The following is a 17,769-nucleotide window of genomic DNA, read 5'->3' as shown; positions in this document are numbered from 1 at the left end:
TTGTGGAAAACAGAAACAAAGCTTACCATGTTAAATGTCACTTAATCAGCAAGTGTTGCAAATGCTTCAGAATCTGGGCTCTGAGTCCAGACCACTCGGGTCTGATTTCTGCAATCCACTAGCTGTAAAACCCTAGGTAAATTAGCATCTCTTAGTTTCCTCTGACACAATGAAGCTCATAAGAGACCTTTCCTCAAAGGGTAAGAAAAGAAATACATCAGAAACACTTACAACAGAACCTGGGACACATTAGATGCTCAATAAATTGTTACTTATTATCACTGCCAGGCCAAAGTCATCCTAACTGCAATAAACACCATTACCAAGGAAAAGTACAAATTAAGGTGTGGCCAAAGTCTAGAGGGTTAAAAAAAAGTTGGGGGGGGGAGACATAGGAGATGGTCCTGGGTTGTAGAACACTTCAGAACATTAAGATTGTTTAACTGTTGCTGTTATTAGTTGCTGCTTCCAGTGCACAGCTGCCATGTGCGAAGTAAAACTAGCCACCACCCCCCACCCCACCCCACCCCACCCCCACCCCCGTGTTTTCAAGGATGTTGCCTTTTGGAAGGTCTGTTTTCCAGTGGGGTTTCAACTGGGTTTAAACCATCAACCTTTCAATTAGTAGCCAAGTCTGTGCAACCCAGGGACTCTGATGGTTCAACAAGCTACGGAGAACAAGGCTCTTCAAGCACAAATAGAACAGTGCTAGTGACTCAGACAAAAATGAGTGAACTACTTAAAATGGCCTGCCTCTACTGTCAAGCAATGAAATCAGGAATGGGCCTTTTCTAATAGTGGCCATGTTTAGCTTACAGTTGTAAAATAGCCTCACAAATAATATTCTGGTGACAAATCTAATCCTAAATTTAAGAAAAACTCAATCATCAGCTGCAGGACCTGTCTGGCAGAAAAGGGAAGAGATGAGAATTTCCATCCTTGGATAGCCTTTCTAGAGCTTTTTCATTCATTAAACTGGGTCCTCCCTACCAGTTATACCTGACAATCCAAAAGCAGGTGATAGAGGAAACAGAATAAAATATGAGCTAAAACATTCCTTCAGCTGTTCCACTATTCATTCCCTCCTCACCCCTTTCCTCCCAGACCCAGCCCCACACTGTTTGAAGAGCTGGGAGTGCCACGATGAACAAAATTCCCTCTTGGAGTTTACACTTTGGTTCAAAAAGACCAAGTCACACCCCTTCTTTTATTTACCTACTATTAACTTATTAGAGACAAGGAGTGCAAACCCATTCAACCCTTTCCTAAGAAAAGGTCACTGGGTAGAACAATATAAGGGATCCCTAATGACTTTCTAGATCCCAATCTCATTGTAAACCACAGTTTACAGATATGCTTCACTCATTGCCATGGGGTAAAAATCTTACCTAAAGGAACTGACATCTATATCAGATTCTAGGAGGGTAATTAATCCCAGGATCTCATTACACAACAAGTAGCTAAAGATTGATTACATATGCCCTTGGCAGATCCTTTGGGAGATGGGAGAGGGGGCATGGCAGGGAAATGAACTGGATCACATTATAATTCATACGATTTCAGATGTTGCACAAATAAAAATTTTAATACATGTGCAAAGGTGAAGGACAAAAATAGTATCACTTCAAAGCAGCACTGATGTATATTTAAGTGTCTGTGAACACCTTTCTATCATACGTATTACCCACTGTATACCAGTCCTAATTCTACTATAGCATGGGTGCTGGCCCCAGTGAATCACTGCCTTCTGAGCCATTTGCTCACCATGTCTTTGTCATTTTATACCTTCATTCACTTATCCACAGGATGGGCAGTCAATGTGTCGACATGTATTGGGGGTTTAAATAATGAGCAAAAAATTACCTTAATAAAAATTAAATACCACATAAATACAAATGTCTACTCCTGTTTTCATGAGGGAGTTGGGAACCTCAAAGCTCTTGATTAATGGGTGTTAAAAAGAACTGTCTTAAACTAAGAACAGGCCATCGGGTCTCCATTTCTGTGCACTGGGTCAGCAAAAGCAACAAACCAAAGCCAATTGGTAACTTTATATTCTGAGAGTTAAGGCAAGGAGAGAATTACTTTACACTAGTAATTGAGATGGGAAATATAAAGTTCCAAGAAGCCAAGATACTCAGCAAACCCAACAACCTGCTACTGGCATTACCAAAGGGATAAATGAAGTGTCCCGACTCAGTTATTTTGGGGGGACTCGAGTATGTATGGTGACAGTGTAGTATTCCGAACACTCAAACTCACTGCCATCCAGTCCATGCTGACTCACAGCCACCATGGAGGTCTGTGAGTTTCCAAGGCTGTAACTCTTTACCAGGAGTAGAAAGCCCGTCTTCCTACCTGGGGGGAGCAGCTGCGGTTTTCAAAGTGTCAACTATGAAGTTAGCAGCCCAAGCAGTAAGTAACCATTACTCCGCCAGGGCTCCCTACTCCAAACACAGTATCTAGAATAAGGCAGAAAATATCTATCATGTCAGTGATTCCCTCTGACCTGAGTCAAACTCAGGCTGTATTCTGCTTTGATTTCAAGTCTGATCTCAAGCTAGTTTTGTAATCTCCCTATGTCTCAATCTCTATATATGTACAATCTCACAAGGTTGCTGTGAAAACAAACATTGCCTGCTCTGTAAACACTCTAAAATCATTTGCTCTCACTATTATTACTCTTCCAACATCAACATTGTCTCTTCACCAATAAAAAAAAGAAGCTATTTCCTACGTTCCCTTGTCCCCTGAAAAGGAACTGGAAGCATGCCTTTTTACTAGTTTGAGGCAAAGTTAGCTGAACATTCTACTGCTGCATCACTGAGATCAGTATCTCCCCACACTCACTCAAACCACGTGTACAGAGGCATTAATAGTAAAAGAATTTTTCAGGCACATAATGACTAGTGACTGAGTGAGGTTCAAACTGAATTTCAAATTCCGTTGGGAAGGTTTCATGTTCTCATCTTTAAAATGGCACTCACTATGCTAAAATACCCATCTTCTACTTCAACTATCTGAGCTCACTCCCGAAAGGAAGTTCAGTTGCTTTTCCTTCCTTCTTTCCCTGCAATACTTCTCCATAAAGTTCTTCTAAGTATCAGGCAACAAGGGGCTTTGGAGGCTCCACATTTATCTCTCCCTGTGTCCTGAACATGCCCCTCACATGATTCAATTGCACATAATCCCAATTCTCAGATGGCTCAACCTGAACTCAAGTAGTCCTTTGCTCACCAACTATTTCATGAACACTTCCCATATGACAGACTCAGCATCAAAGGGACCGAAGCCTCTGTCCCTTCATGTACCATGGGAGACACAGTACATCTACATCCTGTATCAGGTATATCAGATACTACCTTGTGTTTAGGAAGTCTGTCCAACGTAGCTCATGGCTTTCTATTTTGACTTGCTGATCCTAGATACCAGCTGGGTGGGTAGGGGGGTAGACACTGGAAGGGCAGAGGGGTACGGAGAGGAGTATCTGTACACTGTGTACAGATCAGACCCATGGCAGGAGACGACACTCTAGGGGCATCTGCCAGGGGCATATCCCCTTCTCCTCAGGTTGCATCAAGCCAGGAGCATTACAGAAGCAAGCACATTACTTGCTGCTTGGAAACTGTGGTCACTGAAGGGAGCCCAGAAAGGGAAGTCAAGAAACCTACCATTTCCTCTTCTGCCAATGCCTGTTGCTCTACAACCTCGTGTTAGCTGACCTCTGTGAACCCAGCGGCCTCACCCGCACGCTGATCCTCTCTGACTGTGACACGGGACTACTCTCGTAAGCCCTTAAGCCGCAGTGTCATCTGTTAGAGGAGGCCAGTGGAATGGCACTGCTTGGCAAACTGTCGGGCACTCCACTCACTGACAAGAGCTATTTAAATACATGATCCAAGGGTGCTACCTGCTGTACAGGAACATCGGGAAGATTACGGAGAACACACAAAAGACCTTGAGCTCTCTGTACAGACAGGTGTCAGAGAGTACAATTACTGATTATTTCTACAACTGCTATCCTTTCCAGTTTTATCTCCTTGCATTTTCAAATCCGTTTCACCAGGAACAATCCAAGATGCTTAGAAGCAGAATGACATACCCACCACCACTACCATCAAATCAGTTAACAGCAATGGTCCCTGTAGTGATGCGTTTAGCAACTTCTGCCATCTTAATAGGGAAGAGTAGAACTGGCTCCACTGGGCTTCTGAAGCTACAATTCAGTGGTTCTCAACCTTCCTAATACCGCAATCCTTTCATAGAGTTCCTCATGTTGTGGGGACTCCCAAACTATAAAATTATTGTCATTGCTACTTCGTAACTGTAATTTTGCTACTGTTATGAATCGTTTGACCCCCAGAGGGGTCAGGAGCCACAGAGGTTGAGAACCAATTAATATAAATCCCTATGGAAGCAGGAAGCCTCAGGATTGGCTGGTGGGTTTGCAGTGCCGACATTCGAGATAGCAGCCGAATGCTTGCTTGCACCACCCAAGGTCCTTCAGAAATGGGAAGAACGAGAGCCCAAATAAAACCATCGCATTTTTTTGTGGAGCCCCAAAAGCCAGCATCCATCTTCCTTCTCTCACCGCTCACTTATCCAAGTCACCACCCACCAGACTGTGGCTGCGGCCTGCCCTAATGGCAGCCTGCCTTTCTTTCTGTAAAACACAAAACTGCTCTCCACAAAACAAGGCTTGAAGTACCTGTGGACAAAATCCTCAACAACAACAAAAAAACCGAAGTGACCCATTAGCCAGAGAAGAGATTATTAAAGGGTGTCCTAGAGTGTAAAGCAAGGCTATCCCTGCCTCTTTGACAAGCCAGCTTCAAAACAAATAAAACAAGCAAACACCTTTCCACCCTGCTGAATGGCAGACAGGTTTACACACTGCCACTCTATGAGGGAAAGTTTGGGCTTGGTATTGAAAGACTAAGCATGAGCCAACTTTGGTATAAATGCTGGCTCAATTCCAATGAAAATAGAAAGGGCACATAGATCTGCATCGATGAATGCCTGTTAAATCCCTGTGTATTGCAGATGTAAAGCAACTACCACTGACAGCTGGTACAAGGACAAAGGCAAAACAACTCTATTTCCTTTGGACTAAAAACTTCTGAGGTCTTTCTTCCCTTAAAGGAGAGCAGTAATTACACATGACCTCTGGTTAGCAGTGGATTTCCTCTAACTCCTGGGGCCTGCTAACTGTCATTTCAGTGGAATAAATCAGTTGCTTCTCTGCAATAGGCAAGGCTTCCAAAGAGGACGGCAACTACACCAACAAGCCAGTGGCGCTGGAGCCATTTGCTGCTGCTCCGGAAGAGGTTCTTAAAGGTTAGGGTGGAGGGACGATCCTCAGACAACCCCACAGCTTCCACTCTCTCCAAGGAGCACTCGTGGCACAGTTAGTTCCATATTGGGCTGCTAACTTCAACATGAGCAGTTCAAACCCACCACTCACTCCCCCATGAGAAAGATGAGGCTTTCAGCTCCCGCAAAGATTTACAGCCCCAGAAACCCACATGAGCATTTCTACTCTATCCTACAGGGTTGCTATGAGTCAGAATTGACTCAATAGTAGTAAGTTTGGGTTGGGGGAGGACACGAAATCTATTCATCCTTTCTTGAAGTGATAAACCTGATTATCCACTTCCAAATATACAATGTTATCAGAGACTGCCTCTACTTGTTGTAGCTGATGGTCCATATAGAAAAAGGGGAGGGAGCGGGGAGAGTAAAAGTCTACAAAAGACAAAATGAGCACTGGGAAGAACAATGGTGCCTGTACCACTCCCCGTCATGCAAGTTTCAGTAGCACCTGGAGATGCTCTCCCGCCTCTAGGCCATAGGGTCTCAAACTTGTTTGACCTACATTGATTTTTCAGAGGAACAAAAACTCAGTGCCCCCTTTAACCATTAAAAACTTTTGTCATGCAGCCCTGAATCCGTGATAAAAAATGAACGTTAGCTGCTTTTGCAGCCCCGGGATAGTCCCAGCGCTACCCACTTTGGACATTAATCAAAATATAGTCTTTGGAACACGCTTGGACTATATTTTTATTAACATCCATTCCGAGCCCAGGGTATCCTGGTGTCTGAATAAAACAAGGAGAAAGTGACCCACGAGAACAGGGGAAAGAGGGGGAAAAAAAGCAAAAACACCTTCTTGATGTCAAAGCCTCACTTCTGCCTGGCTGCAGCACACAGTCCCGAAGCCACCTTAGCCTGCAACAAGGGGACCCAAGACGCATTTCCCAGCCCAGCCACCCTCCCTCCTCAACTCAAACAACTTGGAAGGATCTGGTCTCCATTTTGCCTGGTGTGGTGCCGTGGAGTGCTGATGGGAGGCTAAGTGCCCCGGGAGCCCCAGCCCTGCTAGCTTCTTACCACTGGCTTAGGGGAAAAGGTGGTGACAGGTGGGCAGGATCTGGCTGAGCTCACATCTGCTGCACTGCACAGAGGGCTTTGCCAAGGCCAAGAGCTCCCCCACAGCCCGAGGCCAGTGTGCTCCAAACTACCATGTCACACACAGGTGTTCACTCACCGTTTAAATGATCCTCCAACTACGCAATGCCAGGGTTAGTTAATGGATACTTGTACTCAAGACACACAAAAAAATCTTTGCTCAAAAAAAATTTTTTTTTAATTTCCCCATTAAGGATTGAGAGAAGGGGAAGTAACTATTCCTTTGTTTGAAGGCTGCAAAGAAAATCCCTTAACAGAAAAAGCAAAACATCTGCCTTCATTTAGAAGTCTTAGCTGTGTGTGATTTCCTGCATCCAAGAACCTCTTTCTGAACTACAAAGAGGCCACAAAACATCACATTTTCCCCTCCCAGATTCCCCCATCAGAAACCCACAAGATGATGATTTACAAACAACCCCTTGTCTTTGGGCATAGTTTTAGAAGCCAGAAGGAAAAGATAAAAGTTGATTGGAGGAGCACGTTTGTAAACAAATGAGAAATAGGTTGACACGGAGGAAGCACACGCCTAACTACTACACTAGCAGCTCTCCTAACCCAATGTGTACAAGAATCTAAGTGAAGCCTACTCTCACCCCCAACTCCTACCCCCTCACGCCTGGTCCCCATTCCCCGAGGCTGGAAGCATCTAGGAGGTGAGCACAGACCAAGTCCTCCAGGCTGGACTCTGGGCATAGTGCTGCAGAGATTCCCCAGACATACTAGTACTTCCAAGTATGATCCTGCCATTCAGGGACTCAAGAGACAAATCCCAGAACTATCCCAGCATCTTAGGTATCCTCTAGTCCAGGGATGTTAAACCTTCAACCTCCCCTGGCAGACACATCCTTCCTGGTAAACTCCTTGTTGGGCCAGGATCCATCACCTATTAACTGTATCCCCTTGTGCACATCTGGATCCTGTTTAATTACCTTCTCACTGAGCCTAAGTCCTTTCTTAGCATTGTGCAAATTAAAATAAAGAGTTCAGGGAATGCGCCTAGATCAGTGAAAAGCACATGCCAGTTCTATTTTTAAAAATGTCCACTGAAAGAAAATGCCAGTTTCACAAAGCACTCGCTGCTTTTGATTTCTAAAACTCCAGATGAAATTAAAAACCTAAGGCACAATGAAACGAAAAGGCGAAAAGGTCAGGGGAAGTCCACGGCAGCTGGAAAAAACACACTTCTAATGCACACTGATGCACAGGAGTCCTGGTGGTGCATAGGATTAAGCAGCCCCGGTTACTAATCAAAAGGTAGAGGGAGGTAGAGGCCTGATTCTGTATAGGGATGTACAGTCTAGGGAACAGTTTTACTCTGCCTTCTGGGTCATTATGAGTCCAAATCACAGCAGTAGCGGGGTTTGGGGACCAGTTAAACTTGGTCCTACAGATCTGCTTCTCTGGAACGTCCTTTGTCAAGTGAAAAAAAATAGCTAACTGGGCCTTGCCCAAGGCTTCGAGGCATTGCCACCTGGTGTAATCTGTGTTAATGCTAGGTCCTCTGAAAAGTGTTGGGAGGAATATTATTTCAAATCAACCTGTATCTAGTTTACCAAAGAGGAGTAACATTGACCCCCTGCTTTGCAATACCCAAATCAGAAACCTAAGAACAGCGTACTTTTTTATATTAATTATTATATCCGAGGATAACCAGACATTAGAAAGGGTGGCTTTAAACATCAATGAAAGGCACAAAAAGAGATCCACCCCCACACACATTCCAAACACGTTCGAGTTCTTTTTCCTGGAGTTTTTGCACAGCCATCAACATTTCACTTACCATCTAGCTGCAAGGTTTTCTTGTGACTATCCACTGTTGAGCCCTTCTAGACTATAATTTATGTTTTTAAAAAGGGAAGGCTGTCCGTGAATTTTTATGTGATTTATCCATTACTTTTAGTTGCAGTGCCCCACCTTTGATAATCGCTCACCTACACTGTTACATAAGAGTTCAGTCACACCCCCATTGCTGGAGGTGGGGTGCGGAAGAAACCACTGTCTAAGAATATAAGACACTACATACATATTCAAACTCCTATTCCACCATCCTTCTATGTATCCAAATGTAAGCGTATACAATATAAGACAGATATGCAAGAAATTAGTAATATTCAAAAAATATTTTAAAGGAAAATATAGTCTAAACAGAACTCTAAAACAAATCTATTTCTACTGCAAGTACTATCCCCAAATAAATGTATTACACCTCAGAATGAAGTCCACTCAGGGCTGGAATGTCATGCCAGTCAGACATTATTACTTCAACCTCAGTAAATCTTGTCTTACTCTTCAAACCTAGTCCGCTTTCTAAAATAGTTCACTGAAATGCACCAACCTAATTAACAACAGCTTCCTCAGCAACAGTGGCCTTGATTTCACTTATTTACACATTAACTGCAGCCTCCTTTTGGCCAATCCAGTCTATTCTCTGTGCCATGCCAAGCCTTTTATCTGCCCTGGACAGCATTTTCTCCAGCAGATGAAGTAGATGCCGATTGATTTGCTGTCGAGCATGGTAAATTAATAGCAACAAATTGCTGAGGGCCCGACTCGCTGCTCCACCATGCTTCGGCAGTTTTGCTTTATTTGCTCCATGATGGGCAGCAGTCGGCCTCTTCAAGTCAATTTCTTCTTAACAACCTGCAATACTTTTCAATGGTGAAAATAGAGCTGTTCCTTGTAAGTCAGAAATCAATATCCTATTGCCCTTAGAAAATGCTAAACAAGCAGTATTGGCAATCCACTTGGTACTGGAGGGTATCAGATATAATGCAAATCCATACTGCTTCTCTCCTTGTAGTTATTACAGTTTGCTAAAAGGTTCCTAATGTCATTTATCATCATTTACCATCGACCAGAGAGGCTATGATTATGATATCCTATCAGTTGGCAAGGCCTTCTCATTTCTATTCAATTAATATTTTAGCAGCACTCAAATGGTTGTTGCCCAAGTCTTGTAATAAAATTTACATGGCTTGGAAAATTGGGGTTTTCTACTTATGATTTTAAAACTGGGGGGGGAGGCGTTCTCTCCCAAATAATGCACATATATAGGCACACAAATATGTATATTTAAATATATAGCACTCACTTTTAAATTTTAACTGTCTCCAGAATTCTAAAATGTTCAAATTTCTAAATTTCAAATTCTAGGCCTTTTGTTTCGTTTTGGATGTAAAGGGACCTCTGACAGTAACTTTGAGGATATCAGGAGTTTCTCATTCTCTCCTTTTCATAATGCAGGTCTATTCGGCTCTTTTCACACTTTCTATAGGTTTAAAACGAACCCTGGTGGTGCAGAAGGTTAAGCGCTGGGCTAAGAGATGGCAGGGTTCAAACCCATCACTTGTTCCACAGGAGAAAGATGGGTCTGTCCCTCTTAAAATGTATGGCCACAGGAAGCCCTCCGGAGTAGCAAAGAGTTCTACTGCAGTCTACAACGCTGCTGAGTTCAGAATCAAGACTGAGGGGTTTGGTTTGGTTAGAAATCTAACTCATTTTCCTATTGTGTTAAATCTATATTCCATATTCACTTTTTAACCTAATAGCTGCTGTCAGATTAAATCTGGGAGGTCTTTTTTAATTGCAACATAACAGATCAAGGATGGGAACAAGCAGCATTTAGCAATATCAACGGCATGCATTATCGCGTTCCTCCCACAATTGCTAACTCATTTATGAGAGGCCAGACTGTATTTATAAAGAGGAACAATCAGCAGTAAAAAATTTTAAAAAGTAACTCACCTGGGCCAACTCTCCTATCAAAAATAAAAAGCACAATACCATACTTAAGGAAAATCCTTCAGGAGCAAAGCCATGAAGCCAATGTACTGGTACTTTCTTTTCCTTTTTCAAGTTCCATTAGGAAGACATCATAATAAACCACTTCAAACCATTTCTCAATGGCCACCTTCACTTTCACATGAGAACTTAAGACAGCAGCAAAGCATTTGAATTAGAACACTCCACCCTAACTTTACAGGGATTCCCTGGCCTGCGTTCATCTGCTCAGCTCTAGTGATTGCCCAAGATTACCAGAAAGTATTAGGTACTTTATGCTCTAATTCCAAGTCATGTTACCGAGTTCCTTAGGAAAAAAAATATTCAACTAATTCTACCAGACTAATGCTATTTACTCAGTTACCAAAATTTAAATTAATTATGTTCTCAAACATAATTGTTAAAAATTGGCAACATTATGCAGGCTTAATTAAGATTAAATCCAATTTACTAAATGTACTTTAATTGGTACTAATTACATTAGCTTTCATTTCAGAATGACAAATTCCCCACAGGTTTCACTTTATAGCCCTCTATCAGAACCAACACAGGGTGACTGATGAGCATCGTGTGTGTGTGTGCGCGCGCGCGCACGCGTGTGTGTGTGTGTGTGTGTGTGTGTATGTGTCGCGAGGAGGGCAACCCCCAGACTGTTTGTCACTGCTCTGTGCTTTTATCCTTTTATCAATTTGCTAAGTCACAGAGTCATGACTCCATCACAGCCATCATTTTCCGTTCCAATGAAAAATCGCTCTAAAAACTAATGCTCTGTGGCTGGCTGCAGCCAAGAAGAACAGCAGCGTTAACCAAAAAAATACACAGAGGTTTCAAATATCAGGGTCACCAATTACTAAGGGGTACCTCCAAGGACTCCTGGGACTCCTACTCTTGAACCCTCTGAGACACAAATCTAATAAGTGAATAAACCTAACCCGATCTTGAGAACTAGGCCCAATTATGCCGCAGGGCAATTTCCCTGCATTATTGCTGCTTTCCATTACGAGGGCATCCAGGAGTGCATCTGGAAGAGAGGCTAAGAGGAACCAAGGCTGTCTGCCTAGGAAAACAAATAAAGACAGATCTGCCTCTGTGCTTAAGGGGGGAAAGAAAGAAAATATAATAAGTAGGTGGTTTGCAGAGCTGTCTGTATCTCATAATGTGATAAACTGCCCTCAGGATTCCTGATATGATTGAATTTAAAAGCAAGAAGGGAAAAAGGGGGGGGGGGGAGTAGTGTACTCCATTATCAATTTTAAATGGCCAGCGTTTGAGGACAACTGGACAAGAAGATGACAGAATTATAGAGGTATAAAATTAAGGGATCTCACATAGCAAAAAAGAAAAAAAATGCATTCCGCCCACATTCAAGCCTCTCGGAAATGCAGAATGAATAAGAAATCTGGAACAAGTGGTTAAGGTAAACAGGATCGAGAAAAAGGAGAAATAAGTGGGCATTAATCATCTAGTGTAATCTTGGAAGAGACACTAATTAATAAGGGGGTAGTGGGGACAAAAGAAGACATGTACAAGATCCAGACCTAAAATGAAATGTAATGAGAATTAACAATCTCTCTCGTGCAATTTATTCCTGTAAGGTACAGCTAAGTGAGGTGTCTCCCTGTCCCCCAAGATTAATAGATCTTAAGTAGGAAGTATTTATATTACTAAACAGAAATGGCAAGATATGAAAATAAGAATTTAATTTGCATACATAGCATTCAAACTCTACAACAATACTAATAGTGGGCACAACCAAGAAGCACACGAAATAACACAGTCTATGAAAGAAGCTTAGAATGAGTTAACAACTCGTGTTCTCCCAACTTTGTTTCCACATGCTATCCATCTGACTGGTTTTACTGGCCAGCAGTCACTCAAAGATCTGCTATCTGAATGCTTTCAGAGCATGTGGTAGAGACCCTTAACCAAGGAATCTATAAACAGTAAAGGTTCAACAACTGGGGGTCATTTCATACTTACTAATGACATCCACCTTCACCATAAATAAGAAATGAGAAGCATGAAGCATCTCATGTCTAGTCTCAGCAGGCAAACATATATACACACATTTATTCTGAAATGGAGAATTTTTTGCAAGATCACAAAAGAGAAATGCTTCCATGAGGAAATATTACCAATATGTTCAAATCTATACATGTGTTAGTAATATAATATTATGTATAGACATACAAAAGGGCTTCAAAAGTTTATGGAATTAAAAGACAATGCAATTTTCCTGACTAACGTTTGAAACCTCTGGTGTATACCTATATATGCATGCTTTTTTTTTTTCTCCCAGTTTAGGAAATTTCAGTCAAGCTATTCAGTTGCCTACAGGAAAAAAAAAAAAAATCATTCCTCACCGCTTTCTGACTAATAATTACCTCTTCTTTGCTTTTGGCTGAACTAATTGCTGGATTTTAAGACCTATGGTTGAACCTCATCACATCCTTCTGACAGGCTCATTGACTCTGCACAAATTTGGGGAACTAACGGTTCCAGTTACGGGTAGGACCCCACTAAGTAGCCACGAGGGACTGGTACAAGGATTTTACATGGATTTCTGTTGCAGCCCCACAGATTTCACTGTGACCCTTCCCAGCTTACCCTCGTATCCATCCTATCACACCAAGCCAATGAGAGCTACACACAATTTACCTTTACTTTTAATATTTTCCAAGAAGGGCTCCTTTAGAAAGCCACATTTGCACAGCCCAGAACATATAAAGTCAGTCTTTCAAAACCCAAACAACCATATTTCCAAACAAATGTAGAACTCCGGGGGTTTGTCGCATGTGTAAGCTTATAACGCACTCCTACGTTTCTCATTACATTTTTAAATCATTGAAATTAGGATGATAAGCAAAAATAGGGAGACACACATGAAAAATGACCTATTCTATTCTAGTCTTTCAAAATAGTCACAAAAACATTCAAAATTACAAAACAATTTTCTTTGTAAATGTGCAGTATTACCGACTATCACTTATAATAGTCATAAACAAGTAACTTACCTGCTTATGCATTTCTATATTCAACCCATAAGACATTTCGTAATACTGTCAAAGAAGGAAAAGCAATTACGTTAGTACCTTCCTTTCACCCAGCAAAAAAAATGTCCCAAAATAAGCACCTCTCCTAAGCCAAAATATCTACAATATCTCTGCCTGGAAATCAAGAAGCATCCACAAATACCTTTAGCCAAATAGGCTAGAAGGCACCCAAGACAGACTGTTAACTCGGAAAACCAAGTTCAAACACAGCATTCTTAACATCTCCATTTGCCATTTTACATCATAAGATGAATAAGAAAGACTGATGAAAATTCAGTACCATATGGACTAATTCCTGGGCACAGGGGACAAGGTAATGGCAAAAACTGGTCTTGTACAAATGGTGATGTTTGGAACAAACATTTCAAGAGGGTGGTGCTACTTCAGAGCTCAGGTTTGTTTGGTTTTTTATTATTGTTTGTGTGCTGTTCCCATTAACACATTCAAAGAAAAAGGGCTTGAGAAAGAATGAATGAGCTACTTGGGAGCCTTTATGACCAATCATTCCAATATCCTTGGTAAAATCTGGAGGTAAGAAAAACACAAGATTTTTAAAATTTTAACATATAATGTCATAGAAATTCTGGTAAAACTAATCAATTATTCAGGGTGGGGGGCACAAGACTCCTCAAATCAACCCTATAAGAAATGAAAACACACACAGAGAGAAGTAAATTTTAGAAATGGGCTCTGCCGTCTTTTCTCATCCATCATTCTTTTGGAGCAACTAAAGCAGATTAAAAACCATAACAGTAGACAGAAAAACTGTCTAGAGTTAAGAGCAACAACACAACAAAGAAAACCACTAACACACAAACATTTTGCTTGGGACTCTAAACAAAACATAAATGAGGCTGTATGTGTGTGCCAGCCTTTTCTATCTACAAAAACAAAGCACAGAAAATTATACCTCATGAAGCTGAACTTTTTGAGAATTCAAATCAAAGCTGGTTGACAGAGGCGAGTTCTAACGTCCTAGAATTACAGGGTGCTAATGGACACATTCCCACAACCTCGACTACACAGGCACAACAGCTATGATCTATGGTACAGCCGCCAGCAATCTGAGCGTATTCTTGCTTTTGGTATCTCAAACTAATAGGTACTTTGACTCTGTGACACAGTTTTCTTACCATGACATAATGCCGCTGCATCTCTGTCTTCTCACTGGCCAGTTTCTCACATTCCAGCTTCAGGCTGTTTGTGGGAGACAAAATGAAATCTCAGTCTAACACAGAACTTGACTTGCATCCTTCCGATCTAAATATACAATACCTCCTTCCAAATCATCACCTACAAACACCAAACCAACAATCTTAAATACTGCTCTCATTACTGAAAGAGGGGAGAGAAACAGGTGATTAGAACCAGCCTAGACTTGCCCTTTTAATCAGGATCAAATGTGTTTGGGTTGTTTTAAAGTTTTAAGAGGGGGGGAGGGAACTCTTAAGGAAATTTAATTATGGAACCTCATCCAGAAACATGTTGTCAGTTAATGAAACAAAAAGGAGGAAAATAAATATTAATATCTACACAGCCAAGCACAAATAAGTCTCCCCCCAACCCAATGTCACAAGAGAATTTCTTTAATGTTCCATGAACAGAGTAATGAAAATATGAATCAAACATGTCTTATGAATGATGTCTTATTTCTTCCCTCCAAAACAGATTAGTTGAATACCACCACCACCCAGGGGTAAAATGTCTGACCGGGTTCAGAGGATTTTTAGGGGTTTTTTTTTATTTGTATATTTATGAAATATGAATTAGACATCATTAAAATGTTAACAAATCAAAAATATTTGAAAACCACGCTAATGACCGCCTTTAACACGGAACAGTTTTTCAGCATCCAAGTAAGGACCATCGCTTGCTTGCTACTCTTCCAAGCTCCAGGTTAAGGATATTCCAGAGAAAATAGCTGCGAGAGAAGTCAGCAGGAAGCAAGCTCCTGGCAATAAAGAACCAAGGAAGTTAAAGGGCCCCGGAATCTTCCCAACCTTCTATTCTCCTGGCCCCAATAAATCAATATCGAAAGTTTGGTCTCAGCGTTTTCCAAGGCTCGCCAGTTTCAATTGTTCTGCCTCGTCTTTTTATTTAATTTTTTAATTTACCGAAGAAATGTTTAATTTCTTTACACCTGCTTCAAAGAAGAGGCCTTTACTTGTCCTTTCTGCCCACAAGGAAAAAATTGTTAATCATGCCTTTTAGGTGGACAAAAATAAGGGGGGGGGGGTGTTTGTGTGTGTTTGGGGGGGTGGAAGAGACAAGAGCTAAGCAAACAGGAGGATCAGCTAAAGTCAATATCATTACCTGTGGTATTGAGCCTGTAAAAACTGAAACTCTTCCTTAATCCGATCACAGGACTCGGAAATTGTAAATTTAAAGGGTTGAGCAGGCTGATGCGGTGCCTAAAGAACAATAAAATATTTAATTAGCCCACATCACAGGCGAAGCAGGGAGCTGGAGAAAACCAACCACGCGGCGCTGGCGAGGGGGGGGGTCGTCTCACGGGCACGGAAAGAGATTAAAACTCTCCTCCCGCTCCCCCCTCCCGTAACAGCCCGCGCAAGGGCTGACTTCGGAGTGGCCCCCGCACCCCACCCCCCAGCCTCCCGGTCCGCAACCCAGAGAGCCCCAGGCTCTGCGGGTTCGAGACCCCGCTCCCGACCTCCCGCACAGCCGGCGCCGCGGGGCCCGCGCACCGCGCCCACTCCCTCCGCACCCGGAATCGAAACTGGCCCGTCGAGGGGACTCGCGCCATGGCGTCGGGCCGCAGTCCGGCGGGGGAGGGGGCGGCGCCGACGGGACACAGCGAGGACCCTCCGGGGCTCGCTCGCCGGTCCGCCCGCGGGGGTCCGCACTCCGGAGCCGCAGCGACGACCGCCGCGCCGCTGCCGAGGGCGCCCTCCCCGCCCCGGCGCGGAGTCGCGCCTCCTCCATCGCTCGTCCCCCCCCCCCCCGCCTCCCTGCCCCCCCCACCCCACCCCCCGCCGAAATCGCGGCGCGCGGATGACAAACGGCTCTGCGCAGCTTCCCGGGGCTTCAAAGACAACAATAAGAAAATGGCTACAACTCAATCGCCTCTCCGCAGCCCCTCTCGGAGAGTGGCCCCGCGCGAGAAGGGCGGGGGGGTGGCGGGCAGACTGCTCCCGGAGTGGCGCGCGGATTGCGGGCCAGGCTTCCACGCCCCTCCGGCCAAAACAGCGAACGAAGCGGGCAGGGGGGCTCCGCGGGGACTCCCCGGGCGCCGGCCGCACTCACCGGGTGTCTGCTCTGAGGATACATCTTGCTCAGGTCGCGAATCATCCAAACCGATTTAGTTGGCTGCTCTAGGCAGAGGCGCGCGGCTCATTGGCTTGAATGGTCCCGGGGAGGCGGCGGCGGCGGCGGCGGCGGCCGGCCAGGTCCGAGGGGCGGCTCGGGCGGTCCGGGCCCCCGCTGGGGCTGGCGTGACGCGAGCGGGCAGACCGCGGCGGCGGCGGCGGCGGCGGCGGCGGGATCCCAGCGGCCGGGCGGCTCCGCATTCCCCGCGGGCGTCACTGGCCCGCCGCGGGCATTGTCCGGCGCGCGTCTCCCGCGGCAACGCTCCGAGGTTCCCTCCGCCTCGGCGCGCCCGCCGAGCCCCGAGCCGCAGCCGCAGCCGCGCCGCTCGGCTCGGCCGGAAAAGTGCTAGCTTCGCGCCCGACTGCCCGCCGGCAGCGCCGCTCGCTAGCTCGCTCGCTCTGCGCCCCACTCGAAACTTTTATTTGTCTTTTAATTGGTGGTTATTCCTCCGAATGAATGATCTCTCTTCTTTCCTAAAAGCAAACACAAACTCCTTTGGTTCGGAAGAGGTCGCGGCGGTGCTTTTTAGTTTCTCTGGAGATGTTTTTCACTTCACAGCAACGATCTTTTAAAAGGCACCTTTTAGCTTCTTTTACCACATCTCATTTCCTTATTTTTCTTCCTTCCTGTTTTCTTGTCTTTTTTTTTTTGTCAAACCCCAAATTGAAGGGGATTATAAAAATAAAAGAGAGTGAAACGCTTGCGGCTTTTTTAATTCTCTTTCAAACTCTGCGAACACCACCTCAAAATAATATACAAGTGTGTGACAGAGGGGGAAGAAGGCAGCCAACAGCCCAAACACCCTCTCAGAACAGCTCTAACAACACGCTCTGTGTAGGTGACTTCTTTGACCAAATTTAGCAGCAGCTAATCATTAACATTCTGATACATATTCACAATCGTCCGCGAGGAATCGCGAAGCATCATGGGTGATGTAGTCCGCCCCCGGCGACCAAGGCTGAAGATTCCGCCAAATAGACTACAATCACCGGCCGGCCTTGCGACCGCTCCGGGGCGCTCTTCGAGCGCTCCACCCACCCTTGGCGCGGTAGGCGTCTTCAGCAACCAATCAGAGATGGCTAAACATTAATCGCCGTTCTGTGTTACTGCCCATCATTTCACTGCAGACAAATGGCGAGCG

The 17,769-nt window shown here is 44.2% G+C and overlaps 1 protein-coding gene across 8 annotated transcripts in view; it reads right to left on the bottom strand.

Annotated features, from left to right (window-relative positions):
• Nucleotides 1-17,467, bottom strand: part of LOC142448177 (transducin-like enhancer protein 4) — a 174,439-nt gene extending 156,972 nt beyond the window's left edge. For 4 of the 8 annotated variants that reach the window (XM_075549762.1, XM_075549763.1, XM_075549766.1 and 1 more), the window contains exons 1-4: nucleotides 16,566-17,467; nucleotides 15,615-15,712; nucleotides 14,435-14,498; nucleotides 13,263-13,307 (exon numbers count right to left, since the gene is read on the bottom strand). In XM_075549762.1, coding sequence (XP_075405877.1) covers nucleotides 13,263-13,307; nucleotides 14,435-14,498; nucleotides 15,615-15,712; nucleotides 16,566-16,610 — 252 coding nt within the window. In that variant the 5' untranslated portion in view covers nucleotides 16,611-17,467. Of the gene's footprint in view, nucleotides 1-13,262; nucleotides 13,308-14,434; nucleotides 14,499-15,614; nucleotides 15,713-16,026; nucleotides 16,197-16,565 lie in introns of those variants that run through there. The other 4 variants (XM_075549764.1, XM_075549765.1, XM_075549768.1 and 1 more) reach the window with 2 other exon arrangements.
• Between the last annotated feature and the right edge of the window lie 302 nt (nucleotides 17,468-17,769).

Source organism: Tenrec ecaudatus, chromosome 5 (genome assembly GCF_050624435.1).
Source record: "Tenrec ecaudatus isolate mTenEca1 chromosome 5, mTenEca1.hap1, whole genome shotgun sequence".
NCBI classification, from domain to species: Eukaryota; Metazoa; Chordata; class Mammalia; order Afrosoricida; family Tenrecidae; genus Tenrec; species Tenrec ecaudatus.
Note: the sequence above shows the minus strand (reverse complement) of the source record. Positions and strands in the feature narration are given on the sequence as shown.